This window comes from Tinamus guttatus, unplaced genomic scaffold (assembly GCF_059628265.1).
Source record: "Tinamus guttatus ecotype Peru unplaced genomic scaffold, ASM5962826v1 Tinamus_guttatus_pri_ptg000165l, whole genome shotgun sequence".
NCBI classification, from domain to species: domain Eukaryota; kingdom Metazoa; phylum Chordata; class Aves; order Tinamiformes; family Tinamidae; genus Tinamus; species Tinamus guttatus.
This window is the reverse complement of record NW_028288699.1, coordinates 263973-280617: the sequence shown is the minus strand read 5'-3', so window position 1 is coordinate 280617 and position 16645 is coordinate 263973. Positions and strand designations below refer to the sequence as shown.

General features: G+C 39.9%; 1 protein-coding gene across 1 annotated transcript in view; it reads left to right on the top strand.

The window, feature by feature from the left end:
• Positions 1-16645, top strand: part of PCCA (propionyl-CoA carboxylase subunit alpha) — a 242509-nt gene that overhangs the window by 192632 nt on the left and 33232 nt on the right. Inside the window, exon 21 of the mRNA XM_088522787.1 lies at positions 8363-8416. Coding sequence (XP_088378913.1) covers positions 8363-8416 — 54 coding nt within the window. The remainder of the gene's footprint in view (positions 1-8362; positions 8417-16645) is intronic.

Sequence of the window (16645 nt, the reverse complement as noted above, 5' to 3'; positions counted from 1 at the left end):
ATGTTAGTCTGTGTCCTCCTTTATTCTGCAGTGTAGAAATAGCCTCACAGGCTGCCTGAGCTTCCCTGCTTGCTCCTCCAGCCCCAGTCATGGGAGGGAGTAGAGTGCAACCATGGAAGTATAAAAATGATCAGTGGATTGAATACACAGAAACTGATTTTTTTTTTTTTTTTTTTTTGCCCTCCTTGACACTCTTGGCATTTGAGGCAAGTACCGTCAAGGTCCCTCATATCCCAGGTAAAAGACACACAAGAGCCCTTGATGTACAGTTGGTTTTACTGCAATACGTGTTGCTTTGTGACACTTCTCAGTACTAGAGAACTGTTTGTTGTGTAGAAGCCCATCTTTGGTGAGCTTTGTTGCTCTCTGAAAGTTTTCCATTTGTGTTTTATATTTTTGAGCTGTGGTTGATATTAAAAGCATGGGGAAAGCATAGACTGCTTACATAACATAATTGTATTCCCTGATTTGTTATCAGTTCACATTATTAATTCCTAATGTTTCATTTGATTTTTTTTGACCAAAACCAGGAATGGAGCTGATGTTTATGTTGAATTATCTATTAAAATCCCGAGAGGTTACTTCTGGGTGATAGCAGCTGGGGAGAGGAGGGAGCACAGAAGCGCATGGACCTAATCATCATGCCTTAGATTATCTATGAATGATTTAGTGCTTATCTCATAGGTGCACTTGGGAAGACCTGAGCTTTCTGCTTTCATAATTAAAGAATTCATCTAGCTGAGTTTGTGGAAGTCTTCTGTGCAAGAAAATCAATAATTGTACCACTCGGTCTTGCTGTTTGGTCACAGATAGCCTTAAAAAAAAAAGGAAAAACAATATCTCCTGTATTTGTAGGAGCTGTAAAAAAAAAGGGGGGGGATAATGTATAAATATATGCTGGCCCTTTTTGGTGGTTCTTGCTGTAATTGCTGATAACGTGTATTCAAGCAAAAATATGCTGAACAAAATCACCTCCAAATCTATATGAAGCCTGTAGGACAGCAGTATTCCAGCTTAAGGGACAGAACCTTTAAAAATATCAGATATCCCTTACTGTCACAAAAGACTATTTGTCTATAGTGTCTTAAATAGCAAGTTCCAAAGTCTCCTGAGAGGTCTCCAGTTTGACTCCAGCCTGACTCAGCACCCTTGTTCATGACTGAATAGAGAACTTGTCAAAAGATGGAGAGAATGCAGAGAAGTAAAAATGATGAAAATATATATACTATATATATATGTATTTTAATTGAGCAGCTGAAGCAGAAGGCACATACCACTACTCATGAAAAGGAATTTTTCTCATCCTGGAAGGAAATGAGTGATCAACTGCTATGCCCACCCAGTCCCTCTGGAATTGATTGTCCCTTTTTCAGAGAGAGGTCTCCCCCAATAAAGCTGAGTCTACAGATAAAATACTTCTCACCCTCTTTAACCTAATGGGATTAACAATCTCCTGTGCTGCTCAAGGGCTTGATCAAATAATGTTAACTATCGCAATACATTATGCTACTCTTTCTTTTTCCCCCCAAATTTTATTGACTGGCACTATTCAGGTTGAATAGCTATAATGGATCTGTACATATCCAAAGATGAAAGCACTGTATTAAGTTATTGACAGGCATCAGAATATGGAGCTCCCAGAGAGAGTCCAGCGCAGGACTACGAGGATGATCAGGGGCCTGGAACATCTGCCCTATGAGGAGAGGCTGAGGGAGCTGGGCCTGTTCAGCCTGGAGAAGAGAAGGCTGAGAAGGGGATCTGATCAGTGTCTGTAAGTACCTCAAGGGAGGCAGTGAGGAGGATGGTGCTGGCCTCTTTTCAGTGGTGGCCACTGACAGAACTAGAGGAAACGTCCACAAACTGAAGCATCAAAAGTTCCACAGGAACTTAAGGAAAATTTTCTTGACAGTGAGGGTGACAGAGCACTGGAACAGGCTGCCCAGAGAGGTTGTGGAGTCTCCTTCTCTGGAGATCTTCAAAACCCGCTTGGATGAAATCCTGTGCCACGTGCTCTAGGTGACCCTGCGTGTGCAGGGGGGTTGGACTAGATGACCTCTAGAGGTCCCTTCCAACCTTAAGCATTCTATGATTCTATGATAACACCTAAGCCTTCAAACACAAGGAGTGGTTCTCTATAATGCATTTAAAGGGCAAAAAAGAAAGAAAAAGAGGGTCATCAAAGAGGCAAAGCGACTGTGGATCTTGCAAAGAATCTGTCTCAGAGCAGTGATAAACCTTATCAGATCCACGCTCACGTGGTGGCTTATCTGTAGTGCCCACCTGAAAGAGCAGAACATATCACAGTGTGTCAAACTAAGGGTAAAGTGTCCCACTGTTTTACTCCATTATATTTTTGAGACAACACAACAGCAGCAAAAGTTTAATAGGCCACAAGGAGAATTAACTCTCTGCAGATATTGTAATTGTAAATAATGGGTAAATATCTTAGTATTTATTCCTTACCAGCATCAAATAAATAGCCTTCTCTCTGACTCTTTTTTTTATAAACCTTATCTTTCACTGGTTTATGTTATCTATCTCAAGAGAATTAAATGGGCATGTGGGCATTAGAATGAAGATGCTATGTATACAAGCAGTACAGCAGTATTATTAATATTAAACATCTGCATGTCAATAAGGTGATGAAGAAGCAGCAATTTCTCACATAAAGAAATACTTAGCAGGACCTGTGTTTCCTTTTTTTTTTTTTCCCTGATTTTTGGAGGACAGAAGCTCCCAAGCACCTACTGTAATTGAAGCCAGGCATTAAGGGAGAAGTTCTTTTAAAAGAAGTGGTGTGGTGTCTCAGCCACTTACAGGGGAGCAAGCACCATTTCTCTGTGGGGATGTGCTCTGTAAGCTGTCATGCTCTGTTTTGGGTCCCTGTTTGTACTGAGTTTGGGAATAGATCCCATTTAGTCCCTGGAAGAAGGCTTCAAATAGCTTGCAAGAGGTGCTAGGGATAGGCCAACATCTTAGCATCCTAGCAGGGTTCATTTTAAGGGAAAGAGTATTTCCTCTTTGTACCATTTAGGCCAGAAGAAATGCTCGACATGTCAAAATATTTCATACACTGTAGGACTTGATCATGTCATTCCCCACTGGGTGACTGCTGTCCTTACAGGAAACTGGGGGAATGTGGACCTGCCTGCAGGAGGAGCAACTAGTGGAGGCTTCATTTACTTTTAACGTGCAGTCTAGAGCTGCTAAAGGCCAGGTGAAGAGCAGCCCACAATATTGAGCTAAGTTTCCTTCTACAGCTTAGTGCACTAAGGAGAAGAAATGATGGCCCCATCAGTGCAGAGCACTAAGCTGTGACAAAAGTTGAGTTATCAGCAAAGTGGCAAGGTTTGCAGGGCTGTCCGAATCTGAGCAATGCAGATGGGCACAGTCCTCAGCGTGCAGGATAGCCTGGTGCGGTAGGTAGCCTGCCTGCACGTGGGCAGTCCAGCATCTCCCTCAAACCTCTCACACGGGCTGGGGCTCCACACAGAGGGGCTGCAGAAGTCGGTGGCAGCTGCTGCCACGTGAGGCCTGGGGCGATGCCCACGTGAAACTTTGCAAAACTCCCTTGCTGGAGTCCCTGGAGTTGAATTTTGCACTGTAGAAAGGAGCACTGGAATGAAGTTGTGCTTTTTTGGAGATTTCCTACTGAAGAGCAGAGGTTCTGGAGGAAGGGATAGTCAGATAAAGCCAAACCAATCTCCACATTTTAACAAGTAGATGACTTCACGGTTTCACAGCCACTTCTTCCACGTTTTCCTCCTCTCTGACCTAACCTTGAGGTGCTGAAGATGGAATGACTTAGTTGTATGATGGAGGTTGTCAGATGTCCAAGTACACTAATGTACACAAAATCTCATAGATGAATTGCAGCTGAATCTACCATAACTTTACAAGTTAAAATATTGTTTTTCTTCCCAGCTTTCTTGCTGTGTAAATTTTTATTTTATTTTATTTTATTTTATTTTATTTTATTTTATTTTATTTTATTTTATTTTATTTTATTTTATTTTATTTTATTTTATTTTATTTTATTTCATTTCATTTCATTTCATTTTATTTTTTAATCCTTTCTGGGTATGATTGTGCTCGATTCCTGTTTTCAAGAATTTACAGATTTTGGCCAGTAAGAGGCTATCATTCTTCACTTAAAAACTATGGCATAAAATTTTCCGAAGTACCAGTAATTTAGATGAAGCAATAGAGGCTGCCAGGACTTCTGCAGTCCAAAAAGTAGAACCTTAGCGGGAAGCCACACAGTATTTCACTCAAAATTTATCTATAGTTTTTTTTTTTTTTTAATAGACCTGTACATTTTGCCCTGGTGTTAATGCAGTTATGTCAGGGCTTGCAAAAACTAGAGCTGGCCAAGTGGCAGACTTACAGTCTTTACATTTTCTGTAAAAAAAAAAAAAAAAAAAAAAAAAAAAAAGATCCCCAGCTTTAGTTTCAATAAATGAAGGACATGTACAATAGCTGAAGACATGTGTGTTTGGGAAACTTTAATACATTATTTCCTGTTAGCAAATACTCATTTTGATTTCAGATGTTACTTTTTCATGTGGAAGCAAAGGGACAAGCTGCTTTTGGTGCATTTTCAACCTCTTTGTTTTGGTCTCCTTCCTTCCTTGCAGCTGCTCACATGAAGCAGCTAGGAGAGCCCACAATATTGGAAGATTTGTGGAAAATACTCTGCGATTTTGTTATTGTCTAATAACATCTGTGTCTGTTTAGAATCTCTTTTGATAATGTATATTTTGTATTTGGGTGAGCTGCTTTATCCAGCTTCACATAAAGGTTGTTATCAGTTTTATCTAGAAGTACTCATCCGCTGCAGCCCTAATACAAAGCTGGCTGTAACCCTACTGCATCTTACAATGAATAGATCATTGACACCCAGCTAAGTGGAAATAATTTTCTATGGCAATGCGGAAGAATTTAAAGCCACATCACACTAACCTCTGGTAATTTACTGGGATTTTGCAGATTAAATTGGTTATTTGTGAAATGATTGCAATGTAGCACGTAGTTAGGATGGAGCAGGAAACTCAAACACGTTTTTTGCGGGACTGTGTACACTTGTTCCTTTTGATATGCCTGCGTAAGCATTCTGTGTTTGTATGTACATAGCATATGCAGTATAATAAAACTGATGCATATTAAAATACATGTAATGTTTAGGCAACAGTTATGCATTTGATAGTTTTGACACTGCAGATGGAGTTCTTGAACTTTTTATTTCACTTTTTTCAAATTTGATTTAGCTTGCTCCTTTCTCCTAGTAGAAGAAAAAAGCTTCATGCTTTTAACTAATATAATGTTAATTAAGTTTGTCTTTGTCAGTTGAATGAACCAGGAGAAGGTCAGTTGCATCTAAGAGCTTGTGATTAATGCCAACATTGTGATCTTACTGTACTCACAGGTAATGGTATGGTCCAGCTTTGACTTTGTTAAAATGGTAGCCTTGCCTCACTTTTCAGCATGAACCTCTGGTAAATATTTTGCAAATTATTAGGGAAACAATGGCAATGCATATAATTACCTCTTCTCTTTTGGTTCGTCTCTTTGACTGTTTTCCTGCTATCACATGTAATATGAAACCGTCTATTAGGAGGTATAGAGTATGTAAATATCTAACTTAGGAACAATAAGTGGAGACCAGGGGACTCGTCCTTTCTCTAAAGAGGTGGCAAATAAAAGAATAATTGTTAGCCACGTCCTTTCATTTTCTTGCAAACATCAATTACATTTACAAGTCTCAGAAACACCAGCCCACCAGTGGAACAGAAATGGCTCCTTTCAATATGCCTCAAGAAATCTAATCACATTTAACAGCTGAAATTTATTTACAACTGTAATTTGAAACATTAATTATGATAATGTGCTGACTTCTTTTGTAATACAGTTCTCAAAAGCCTGGCAGTTCTCCTTTTGGTCTTGGTGTAACATATGTTTTGTGACTTGGAGAATTTCTCTACCTATCTTTCTTGTTTTTGCCTTTTTGAAATGTGCCCAGAAGGAAAATGTCTTTCCCCCTTCTGTGTTTGTTAACGCTTTTCCTTGCTGTCCCCATTGTTTTTTTTCCCTACCATGAGTTCTCAATTCTGGGGATGTATCTGAGTGCTTACAGTGACTTGTGATACATCTGCCAGATGAATGTGGTGCTTCGCGTTTTGGACGCCGGGTGAGCGGCGGCCGCGCGGACTCCTCACTCTTCACACGCTCTTCAGCAGCGGGAGCCTGGGGGAGAGGGTGGTTATATCCCTGCCTTCTTTCGTGTGATTTTAGAAAGGAGCCTTTTTGAGATAGATTTAGCAAGCTGTAAGTTAAATATATATCTGTTTTTGAAAGGACTCAGTAATTGCTATGCGAGCATACTCCCCTGCGAGCAAGGGCAGTCTGTGTGAGGAGGCACTTTCACCATCGCCGCCTTAGTTGTGAAAAAATAAGGCAAGCTGTCAAGATACCTGGCTTTGCTCTGAGAACCTTTAAAGCAAATGAGAAAAGGGCTTTATTTTTGTTTTTCTTGTTTTGTTTTTTAGAGTTGTGTTTTTCTGTGTGCAGGGAGATTAGCCAAAAAAAAAAAAGTGGAATTTTTATTAGGACATGAAAAGGTCTCTAATGACCCTTGAAAGTGGACAAAAGGGTAGCACAATAAGTGACAGAGCTCTAACGAGGGTGGAGGGCATTCCAGGAAAAAAAGAAATTAAATCCTTTAATTTTTTTCGGCTTGCCATTTTCTGACAGCTTATCAAGTGGTCGGGACTTGTTTGTTTTGGCATTCGGCTCATTCATTGTAGGCAGCCGGGACTTTGTTCTTCTTTGTGGTTTCCAAAACCTGATTGTGTTTATCCTCGGCTGTGGGAAAAGTGTATATTCCTGTTTCCTTTATAAAAGTAAACGTCAGGTTTTGTATGAAATTTTATTTCCCATATTTTCCATTCCACTAATCATCATTGTTGAAATATGTCAGGCTTTGGCACATCACCCTTTGTTTTCATATGATTGTACAGATTGTGGTGTCAGTGTGTGACCCGTTAAGTCAAAAAATAAGCATGTTTGGGCTGTAGTAATTATTACTTCATAAAATGTAGCCAAAGAACGGGCATCATTATGAAAAGGGGATTCAGATTTAATTTACTGATGTTTAAATTCTTTGTAGGGTTTTCTAGCTATTGTTATGTGCCGTTTTCTCACTTAGCCTAGAGAAGACAATACTAAAAACAAGAACTATAGTCTTCAGATACCTGAAGTGTGGTGATAAAAAGAAAGGGAATTATCTGTGAGGAATAAGGGGAGAATGGAGAGACTTTGGGTATAGTAAGGGATATTTTTGTCAGATATTTGGAAGAAACTTTCTAATAGTGAGGATGCTGAATGCTGGGCTACCTTCTCATGGGAGTGTGACATCTCTGCACCTGGAGGATTTTAAGAGGAGGTCAGACACACGCTATTTGGGAGCGACTTAGATGTGTTTGATTCTGCCTGAGATGCTAGACTAGAGAGAGGGGGTCTCGAGATGATTTGCAGCCCCATTCCTAGGACTCTTTGTCCTTAAAGTGCTGTTTCAGTCTGCTGTCTCAGTGCAGCGGTTTGCATTTTATCCCCACCTTCTCAAACCTGGGCTCCTGGCTTTGCCTGTGTCACCGTGCAAGCGTTAGAGCTGCGCTCTGTGGTCGGGGCCCTGAGTGTGGTGAGTTAGCAGCACTATGGAGAAGGGACAAAAGGCTTTTCACAGGAAGACAGGAGAAGATTCACAAAAAGGAAGTACACATTGGGGTGTTTCCCATGTTTAGATGATAATATTATATCAATAACATATTTTCTTTTGTATTGTCTCATGGCTTACTGACAATATAATATCTGAAGGATGTTTAGAAACTTCAGCTTACAGAGTGGGTATTCAAACATTTTATAAGGTCGTTGTTTTCTCTTTTTCTCAAAGTGACCTCATTGGAGGTTTGCATTTTAAAAAGAGATTAAAATGGTGCTTTCATTACAACAGAATGAAGATAATACTAAATGTAAACATTAAGAAGACAGGATCACAGATATTTAGGGATGGCAAAAGCCTCGTTATTCAAAACATCAATCATTCTGCAAGCCCAAAATTGTTCTGTGATACATGGTCACATTTGTTTTCCTCCTTCAAAGTAAATTTTATAGAATCGGCTGAAGCTAAAACAAAACCTGAGTTTGAACTATTTTTTTACACTCTTTGAGGAAATTTTTATATTTGATTACTTTCATTTTGTGTACTAGATTAGTTTTGATTAGTTTGAGAGCAATGGACACGCAGAAAATGAAATTTCAGATTGCTAACAAGCCTCTAATTAGTTTCTACATCTGTTTCTTTCAGCGCCTTTCTCGAGATGCATCTGGAAACCTAAGCATTCAGTTTCTTGGCACAGTGGTAAGTACAGATGACCACCACCAAGAATTGTGTTGATAGAAGACTCTAATGTAAACAGTAGATAGATAAATGACAGTGGCAGCATGTTTAAGCTTGTGTTTGTGAATATGGGTTTTACACAGAAACGTTCAGAGCTTGAAAGCACATCTCTAAAGCTAACTTTCAATGAATGGTGCACAGCATCTGCTTTCTGCATCTCAATGGATTTGAGCCTGTCTCTGCTTCATTGACAAGCAGTTAGGAAGAACAAGGTACAGACGTGTAATTTTATTGCCGGGTTCTCAAGTTTTGGTCCATTTCTCTTTTGGTCCATTTCTTTCCCAGCATTCTAACTTTCTGATACTTATTGCTTCATCATGCTGTGAACCCTCACATCCCAAAGGTCTGTTGCTAACCATCTTATACAAAAAATGCCTGTTTAGTGATGCAACATGTTCTGTCCCTTCCTCTCTAGCCTCTAGAGAGGCTCTGTAGTCTCTCTAGCTCTGTAGTCCAGCCAGATTTTTTTGCTGTGGAGAAGTAGATTTAAAATTCTATTCAGATCTTGGACCATTTGACCAAACTTATTCCATAAAACAGATATTCATCTGCTATTTTCATCTGCTATTATCCTGAACAATCATATATAATGCCAAAGTTTTGTTTTATCTGATGGATGCTTGGAAACATGTGTGATTGAAGCAACACCTTAATTCCATGAGTTGCATGATTCAAATGGTATTAAAGTGCTGTCACTGTATTTTTCCTCATGCACTTAAGAATACTTTTGAAGATTAAATAAAATTTAGGTATCCTTTAAAGTAAGCAGTCTTGATTGCTGCTAACAGGTCTTTTAGTGACATTAACAGTGAAAAGCCTTTCAATGAAAAGGTCTCTATAGAGCTTAGTCCTGACATCTCCATGCCCTATGTATTCTGGACAAAAACAGATTAAGATTGCATGTGACAATGCTTTCATTTTTTTTGCTTGTGAATAGTTTCTTCTACAAGTGCTGCAAAGCCATTTTGGGGAGGTGTAATAAGTGAAGGTTAAACTTGATAAGAGTACATGTAGACTTGCACGTTCTTTTCTGAAGATGAAGAGTGCCCTAATATTTTTTTCTTTAAATATGCATACATATGTATTAATTTGTGTATGTGCGTGTGTGTGTGTGTCTCATTCAAACAGAGTGGTAGTTACAAATAGAAATTAAAAAAGTAAGCTTGGAGGCAGCAGTGTGCCCTCGTGGCCAAGAAGGCCAATGGGATCCTGGGCTGCATTAAGAAGAGCGTCTCCAGCAGGTCGAGGGAGGTGATCCTGCCCCTCTACTCAGTCCTGATGTGGCCGCATCTGGAGTATTGTGTCCAGTTCTGGGCTCCACAGTACAAGAGGGATGTGGAGCTGCTGGAGAGAGTCCAGCGCAGGGCCACAAGGATGATCAGGGGGCCTGGAGCATCTGCCCTATGAGGAGAGGCTGAGGGAGCTGGGCCTGTTCAGCCTGGAGAAGAGAAGGCTGAGAAGGGGACCTGATCAGTGTATTTAAGTACCTCAAGGGAGGCAGTGAGGAGGATGGTGCTGGCCTCTTTTCACTGGTGGCCACTGACAGAACTAGAGGTAATGGCCACAGCATCAAAAGTTCCACAGGAACTTAAGGAAAATTTTCTTGACAGTGAGGGTGACAGAGCCCTGGATCAGGCTGCCCAGAGAGGTTGTGGAGTCTCCTCTGGAGATCTTCCAAACCCACCTGGATGCCACCCTGTGCCATGTGCTCTAGGTGTCCCTGCTGGAGCAGGGGGGTTGGACTAGGTGATCTCTAGAGGTCCCTTCCAACCTTAAGGATTCTGTGATTTGAGATGTTGCTTCCTCCAGCACAGGCAAGGTTGCTGCTATCTGATCCAGTAGCCTTCTGTGATTAGAAAGTAATTACTCCAAGCAGATAAGATATAAACACCAATGCAGCTTGGTAAGGGAATGCTGAAAATATCTTATTAATCAACACCCTGTAGATAGGTGCTGCAATGCTGAGAAAATTCTAATTAGATGTTTATTTAGTGACATTAAAAATAACTTTTTTTAAGTGACATGTAAAAACATTGCTTATTCATACATTAGAAATGTCACAGAGCCCCCCCTTAAGGATTAAAACTTTTGTGCTAGATCATACACAAAGGGAAAACAAAGCAAAAGAGGCTGTGGTTTTGATTTACTTTTACTGTTAGGAAATTGGTGATAAAACAGCTAAAACATAGATATACTGACACGTGTAACAGCTAGCTATATATCAAATCTGACTAGCTGGCTCACATGATGTTTATTCCATCCTAGTTATTTGGAGAAATCCAGTAAGTGATTAACACTAAATTTCTCAAGTGAGCTCGAAGGAAAAGCCCATAGTGCGTTATTCACTGGCTGTGATTTAATATAAATTATGTGTATATGTGGCTGGTTAAATCCAGAGAGAGAACTTCAGTGAGCAGGGTGGAGAAGCAGTAATAATTCCGCTTCTCAGGCTCTTTGCTTTGTGTTCAGAAGCAGAAATAGTGGCTGGGATCTTCCAGAGCAGTGGACAGCACCAAGGTTTGTCCAGGTTGAAGGCAGAGGGTTCCAGAAATTCTTTCACAGAGGGTTTGGTCTGGCGCCTGTTTTCCCACAAAGTCCAGTCCAGACTGTGTGGCCACATTCCCCTCAGTTCTAGCCTGCTGGGCTTATCCTCCTCTTTTTCCTTGAAAGGGACTTATTTCTTTTATCTTAACTTGTTTCCTGCTTTCTTAGGACTTGAACATACTGCCCTTGATTTAGACAAGTGATGGGGCAAGAAGAGCTTTTCTCTACAATAATTTCCTCGACATCTTGTCTACACATACAGATCTACGTAGTCTTATATGCGCATACCCGAGTGTGTGTGTGTGTGTACACATATGCAAAAAATGTAAATGATCAGTCAAAAAAGATCGGTGTCTTCAGTGAAGACACTCAGATTGTTTGCTCACCCTTATGTGTGTTTTATTAAGCCTTTACTAACATGAAAGTGCAGTCAAGACGATCAAGACATGTAAAAGGAATATTTAGCAGTAGGAAACTCTAGTTTCTCATTGGTATTATATTGTGTTATTATGAATGAAATCACTTTGTAAAAGTAGTGCTCTGCTCTTTTTTTTAAAAAATTATTTTTTCTTAGAAGAAGCTATGGGTAGCTTTGAGCTGCGTTACTTGTGACAGGGGCAAATTTTGATGATGCTTTAGTGGTGGCAAGCAGCATGGTGCTACAGTGTACACACCACCGACCTGTCCCTCAAAACGTATTTTTAGAACCAGCTGATCGCAGCTCCCTGGCTTATCAGAAGGGCATCAGCTTAGATAAACAGGTTTGCTTGATTTTTTGACATCAGACAATGGAAGCAGTTCTGCTACTGGATTTTGATAAGACCCAAGCCTGTGCTTCAGGAAGCAGTTGACATGCTGAGGAGAAGTGAAAGGTATGCATCTCTGCTGCAAATCTCCTTTGTATCCCATTTAGCTAGCTGAAGGACAGGGCAAACTACATTCCAGCAGAAAGACAGCAGTTTAATATGAGTTCAGCTGCATAACATATGGCAAACATGTGGACAGTAGCACGAATAGTTCTGTTAATGTGGCAGGAAAGATGCATATTTCTGTTGTTTCAAAGGGGAGTGGGAAAAATCATGCTGCTTTTCCCAGTGAAATCACAGCTTTGAATACTTAACCGTTAGCATCGTTCAGGGGTTCTACGTGAGTATTTAATAATGTTTTTATTTGTTTCTGATTGCAACTAGAAATTCTTTGTCACTTGAGCCTTGCTCTTCTCTCCAGATTCTAGTGGCAGCTAGATAGCATATTTTCTGCTGAACTGTTTTCAGTAGAGTTTAAAGAGGTTCACAGATAGTAGGGGAAGGACTCCAATATGCTGTTGGAGAACATAAAAAGATATTTCTGCCCAAAGAGCAAGCAACTTTCATATGCTTTTAGCTGTAAGAATTGGATGATGAATAGGAAACTACACTGATTTGTTTTAATTTTCTTGAGCTGATAACAGTTTGAGCACTGATCTAAATTGTTTCAGAAGGAATCCTGGTTATAATACAGAGGTGTTGCAAGACTGTTTGCATATTGCTTCTCTGTGGTGGGCATGATTAGATATCATGTGGTCACAGAGTAGCTATTCTGGCACTTTCAGTGAGAATTACTCAGATAGTTTATTTGGTAATATCCTTACTATAACACTGAATAATCTTATTGTGCTATATATTCTAAAAAAAAGGAAGTAGGAAAATCTGTGCTTCAGATAAATGTCCAGAACCATCTCCCAAGGCAAAATTGCCTGGAAACAAGAAGGTGGCTCTTTCTGGGCTCCCTAATACGGTATACACAGCTGATATAAGTAGGTTGGTAACAAACAAAAGTCCTATTAAAAAAATACCAGGGTGTAATCACAAAGTCTGTGCTGCTGCCTCTGGCAGATGTTAGTCACATTGCTTCAGTCCCGTCCTCGATGGGTGCTCTTTGCCACCTTCGCTTTGCAAAACATATGCAGTTTTGCTGTAGGTGTGTGCCCTTGGGTGGTTAATGTTATCTAGTTAATACTATGTTTCCTGCAGTATTTTTGACACTTCTTTAAGGTAGCGCAGAGATCCTTTCTCCCAATGCCTCTGGATCTGTAGACTCACACTGAAAGCAGTTGACTTAAGAGAACTAGTCTCTGTCAAGCCTGCGTCTTTACTTACTTAGCATACATTCTAGTGCAACTGTCAGCGTTCAGTATTAATGACTTTTTATTGTTTTTTAGCTGCTGCTGGATAGGTTAGCAAAAGAATATATGATACAGAATCGAGGTTATTCAGTTATCTATATTGTTTTGCAGCTGGTCAGAAATGGACATTTTTATATAGAGGCACTCCTTCACATTTTTACCTTTGCTTCTTGGCTTTTTCGCATGTACGGCAGGCCCAAGAGCTAGATTCCAGGTCAGTGTACTCCTTTACTTCTCTCTGCTGGCTCCTCTTCTCACTCCCTCCTGCCATGATTTGTCTGCTTTTGCTTCAACAGCAAACTTTCAACTTTCCTGTCCTATTTCTGAGGCTCGCAAATTGTCCAGAAACTTTTCCATCTCTTTATAATCTCATCAGCTTCCAGACAGTTTCCTTCTTTTTTCCTTCTTCCTCCATTCTGGTGAAGTCCAATTAAATTGCAATAAAGTTGGGAAGCTTTGACTGTATGAGACTGTGATTTAGCTTACAATGATGAATGTTTAACAATGTGCTTCTTTCACCCTTACAAATCATTGCAGTTAACAGGTTTTCCTTCTTTCTGCATTTCTTTCTATATGTGACACTTCTGAGACTTTTGGTACTGAAGATTTATGCAGACTTTCAAACATTGATTAAAAGCCTGTAAAGGATACAAAGGTTACAGCTATTGGAATATGTGGAGCATTTAACAAGAAGAAAATAAGTATGGTCTATGGTCTAAGAAGTGTTTATTTTGCAAGTTACTGTCTTTTTTTTCTTTTTTTTTTTTTTTTATTCCTCTCTCTCCTCACAAAACTTAAGATCAGGGTCCCTTCTGATCTAAAGGGAGTTCTACTGTTGCAGAGGTTTTTTTTTTTTTTTTTTTTTTTCTTTTCACCCAGCTTCAGAGGCACTGACAACCTACGTGCTTCTAGTAGTAGAGCTACTGTCAGAGGAATTACAATAGCATGGAAAGTGCTACCGGGGAAAGCGTGCATTTGGCTAAGGCAGCATTAACCTCTGCTTGTAGCTTCTGGGCATGGACTGCAAGGATCCTGAGACTTCTGCAGGCTTCTGCAGAAGCAGGTCTTGGATTGTCAGTTAAGATCGCATAAGCAGAGAACAGGTTGTTCAACCTGGGTTTAGCTTGGCAAGGAAGGAGTCTTAGGCCCATCAGGAGAACTGTGGAATAGCTGTGTTTTAGCGCACATGATGTGGATGATCCTGTGTAGCCACACATCTGCCTACAAACGCCCTTCTCATTTTTAATGCCATTATATATTTGCACATTTTTAAGCATAAAGTATAGTGGACATGTTAAAACTGTCAAAAGAACTTGAGAGATTTAGGAATACCAGTGATACTGAAAGCCGCATCATGAAATCACGTGGAATATTTTGGAAATCTTGTTCAAGATTCTTGCCAGAAGGAGGAAAAAGGAAGTGCTTTGCATTCCTTTTGCATTTTGTTTCGTTGACTTAAACCAAGACTTGTGGATCCTAGAGTGGGTGCCACTGGGGGTTTTCAAACTTGGGCTAAGGTGAAGAAGGACATCCCTTTGCTATGAAATAACTTCATCCTCCCAAGTGAAAAAGAGCAGCTCTTAAACTCCTGGATGCCAAAGTTGATTTGGCAGGGATGAGAAAGGAGAGACAGATGACACGGATCTGCAGGAAATTCGGCTCCACTGGTTGCCACTGCCACTGAAGAACTTCTGACCAGCCTTTGGCTGATGCCTGCTCGTCTGAGAGGTACCGGTGTCGAGGTGCCCACGTGCTTCTGGGGTGGCCCTGTGTGCACACACTCACTGGCCAAACATTCCTAATAGAGATAGCTGAATTTATCTACTCTTCTTTCAAATCTGGGCCAAATTAATCAGCAAACTAAAACACTCTATGTGGGGGCATAGGGGAGAATTGGAAGGAATGAGTGGAGATTGACAGGCAGGCAGAAATCAGACTTGCAAACCTTGCTTTCTTACAAAGCCAGTCTGGAAATGGGCTTTTCTTCTGTATTAAGTTGCTGTAATTTATAGAGAAAATGTGTAATGGCATCATAAGCAGGTCAGAATTCCCTAGAATGCCCTTCTGTAATGTTGACACTCTGTAGCATAATGATATTAACATACAATAAATAATACCCTTTCTCTTTCTGAAGAGAAATGGAAAAAAATAAGGTCTTCTGATTTTTCCATACTTCATCTGATAGGTTTTTCTTATTCATCTTGCTAATATTCATTCATACAGCAAGGTTTGACCATGGTTGATTAGCTGGTTACTTTTTGGGATACTAGGTTACAGTAGAGTGTAGCTCAAGTGATTTTATTTAGTAGACTAAGACTTACTGCATTCAGAATAAATTCTTTGTTTTGCAAAAAAAAATTTGAGTGTTGATTTTTTTTCAACCATATCAAAACTGTTACATCATAGTGAAGATCTAGGTTTTTTTTCCTGATGATGATGTCTGTTGCCAAATAACAAGCATATGTGTGGCCTGTGTTTTTAAACAGCTTTTTGATGGCTGCAGCTTTGGCGGATACCCAAGAACCGTTTAGGAGGTATTAATTTATATGGCTTTGAAGCTTAACCGGGGATCTTAATGAAACAAAGGCATGATGAAGTTAGTAAAGCTAATTTAAATCTCTGAAAAATTTAAATTAACTTTTTATTGATAATAAATTTGCTTTGTTTCCCATTAGTCTTCTAGGCTTCAGTGAGATTATCAGTAAAGTAAACATGTTTTACAAAGATTTAACATTAAAAATGCTATTAATATGACCCTTGGTACACCAGCACAATTAGATTTCAAAGTGAGCATTTAGGATGTAACAGCGATTAATGACAACCATCGAAAACAATTTTGAACTCCATCAGTTTAACTCAGGAGGGTAAACTTAATATGATAATTTATCTAGTTGAATTGTATCAGCTTAGCAGGAAAGTATGCAAATATGTGACCCTTACCTAGACTCTAAATGGATGCTGTGCTGATAGATTTATCAGTTCCATTAAAGAACTTTAGGGAACTTTGGAATTTCAGCAATTGTTCCCTTGGAGGCTGAAAACCAAACCTGATATCATACTGGGACCATTCTGGTCTGCATATTTCCATAATTTGCCTTTGCTACTAATATGACAGCAAGACGCAAATAACTGTTTCTAATAATATCAAATGGAGTTGTGGAGGACAGCATTTTAATGTAGCAAAAGACCTCCCCGTGGGGTTGTTATTGCCACTATAGAGCAGCAGTTACACAGTTGCAACAATAGTCTCTTAATTGATTCGTTTAATTAGCAAGAGATGAAGCTTGTGCTGCATCTTGTCATCTGTTATCATGCGGGCGGCTTCGGCGGGCGTCCTCGCGCTTGTCGCACTTGCCGTCCCCGTTTCAGCACGGGAAAAGTCACGTCCCAAACGCATCTCAGCTATAGGTGAACTTCAGTTCTGCTGCTTTGGGTTTGGGCTTGGATTCCTGGTGTGTGGACGCGGCTGGTTTACCAAGGGA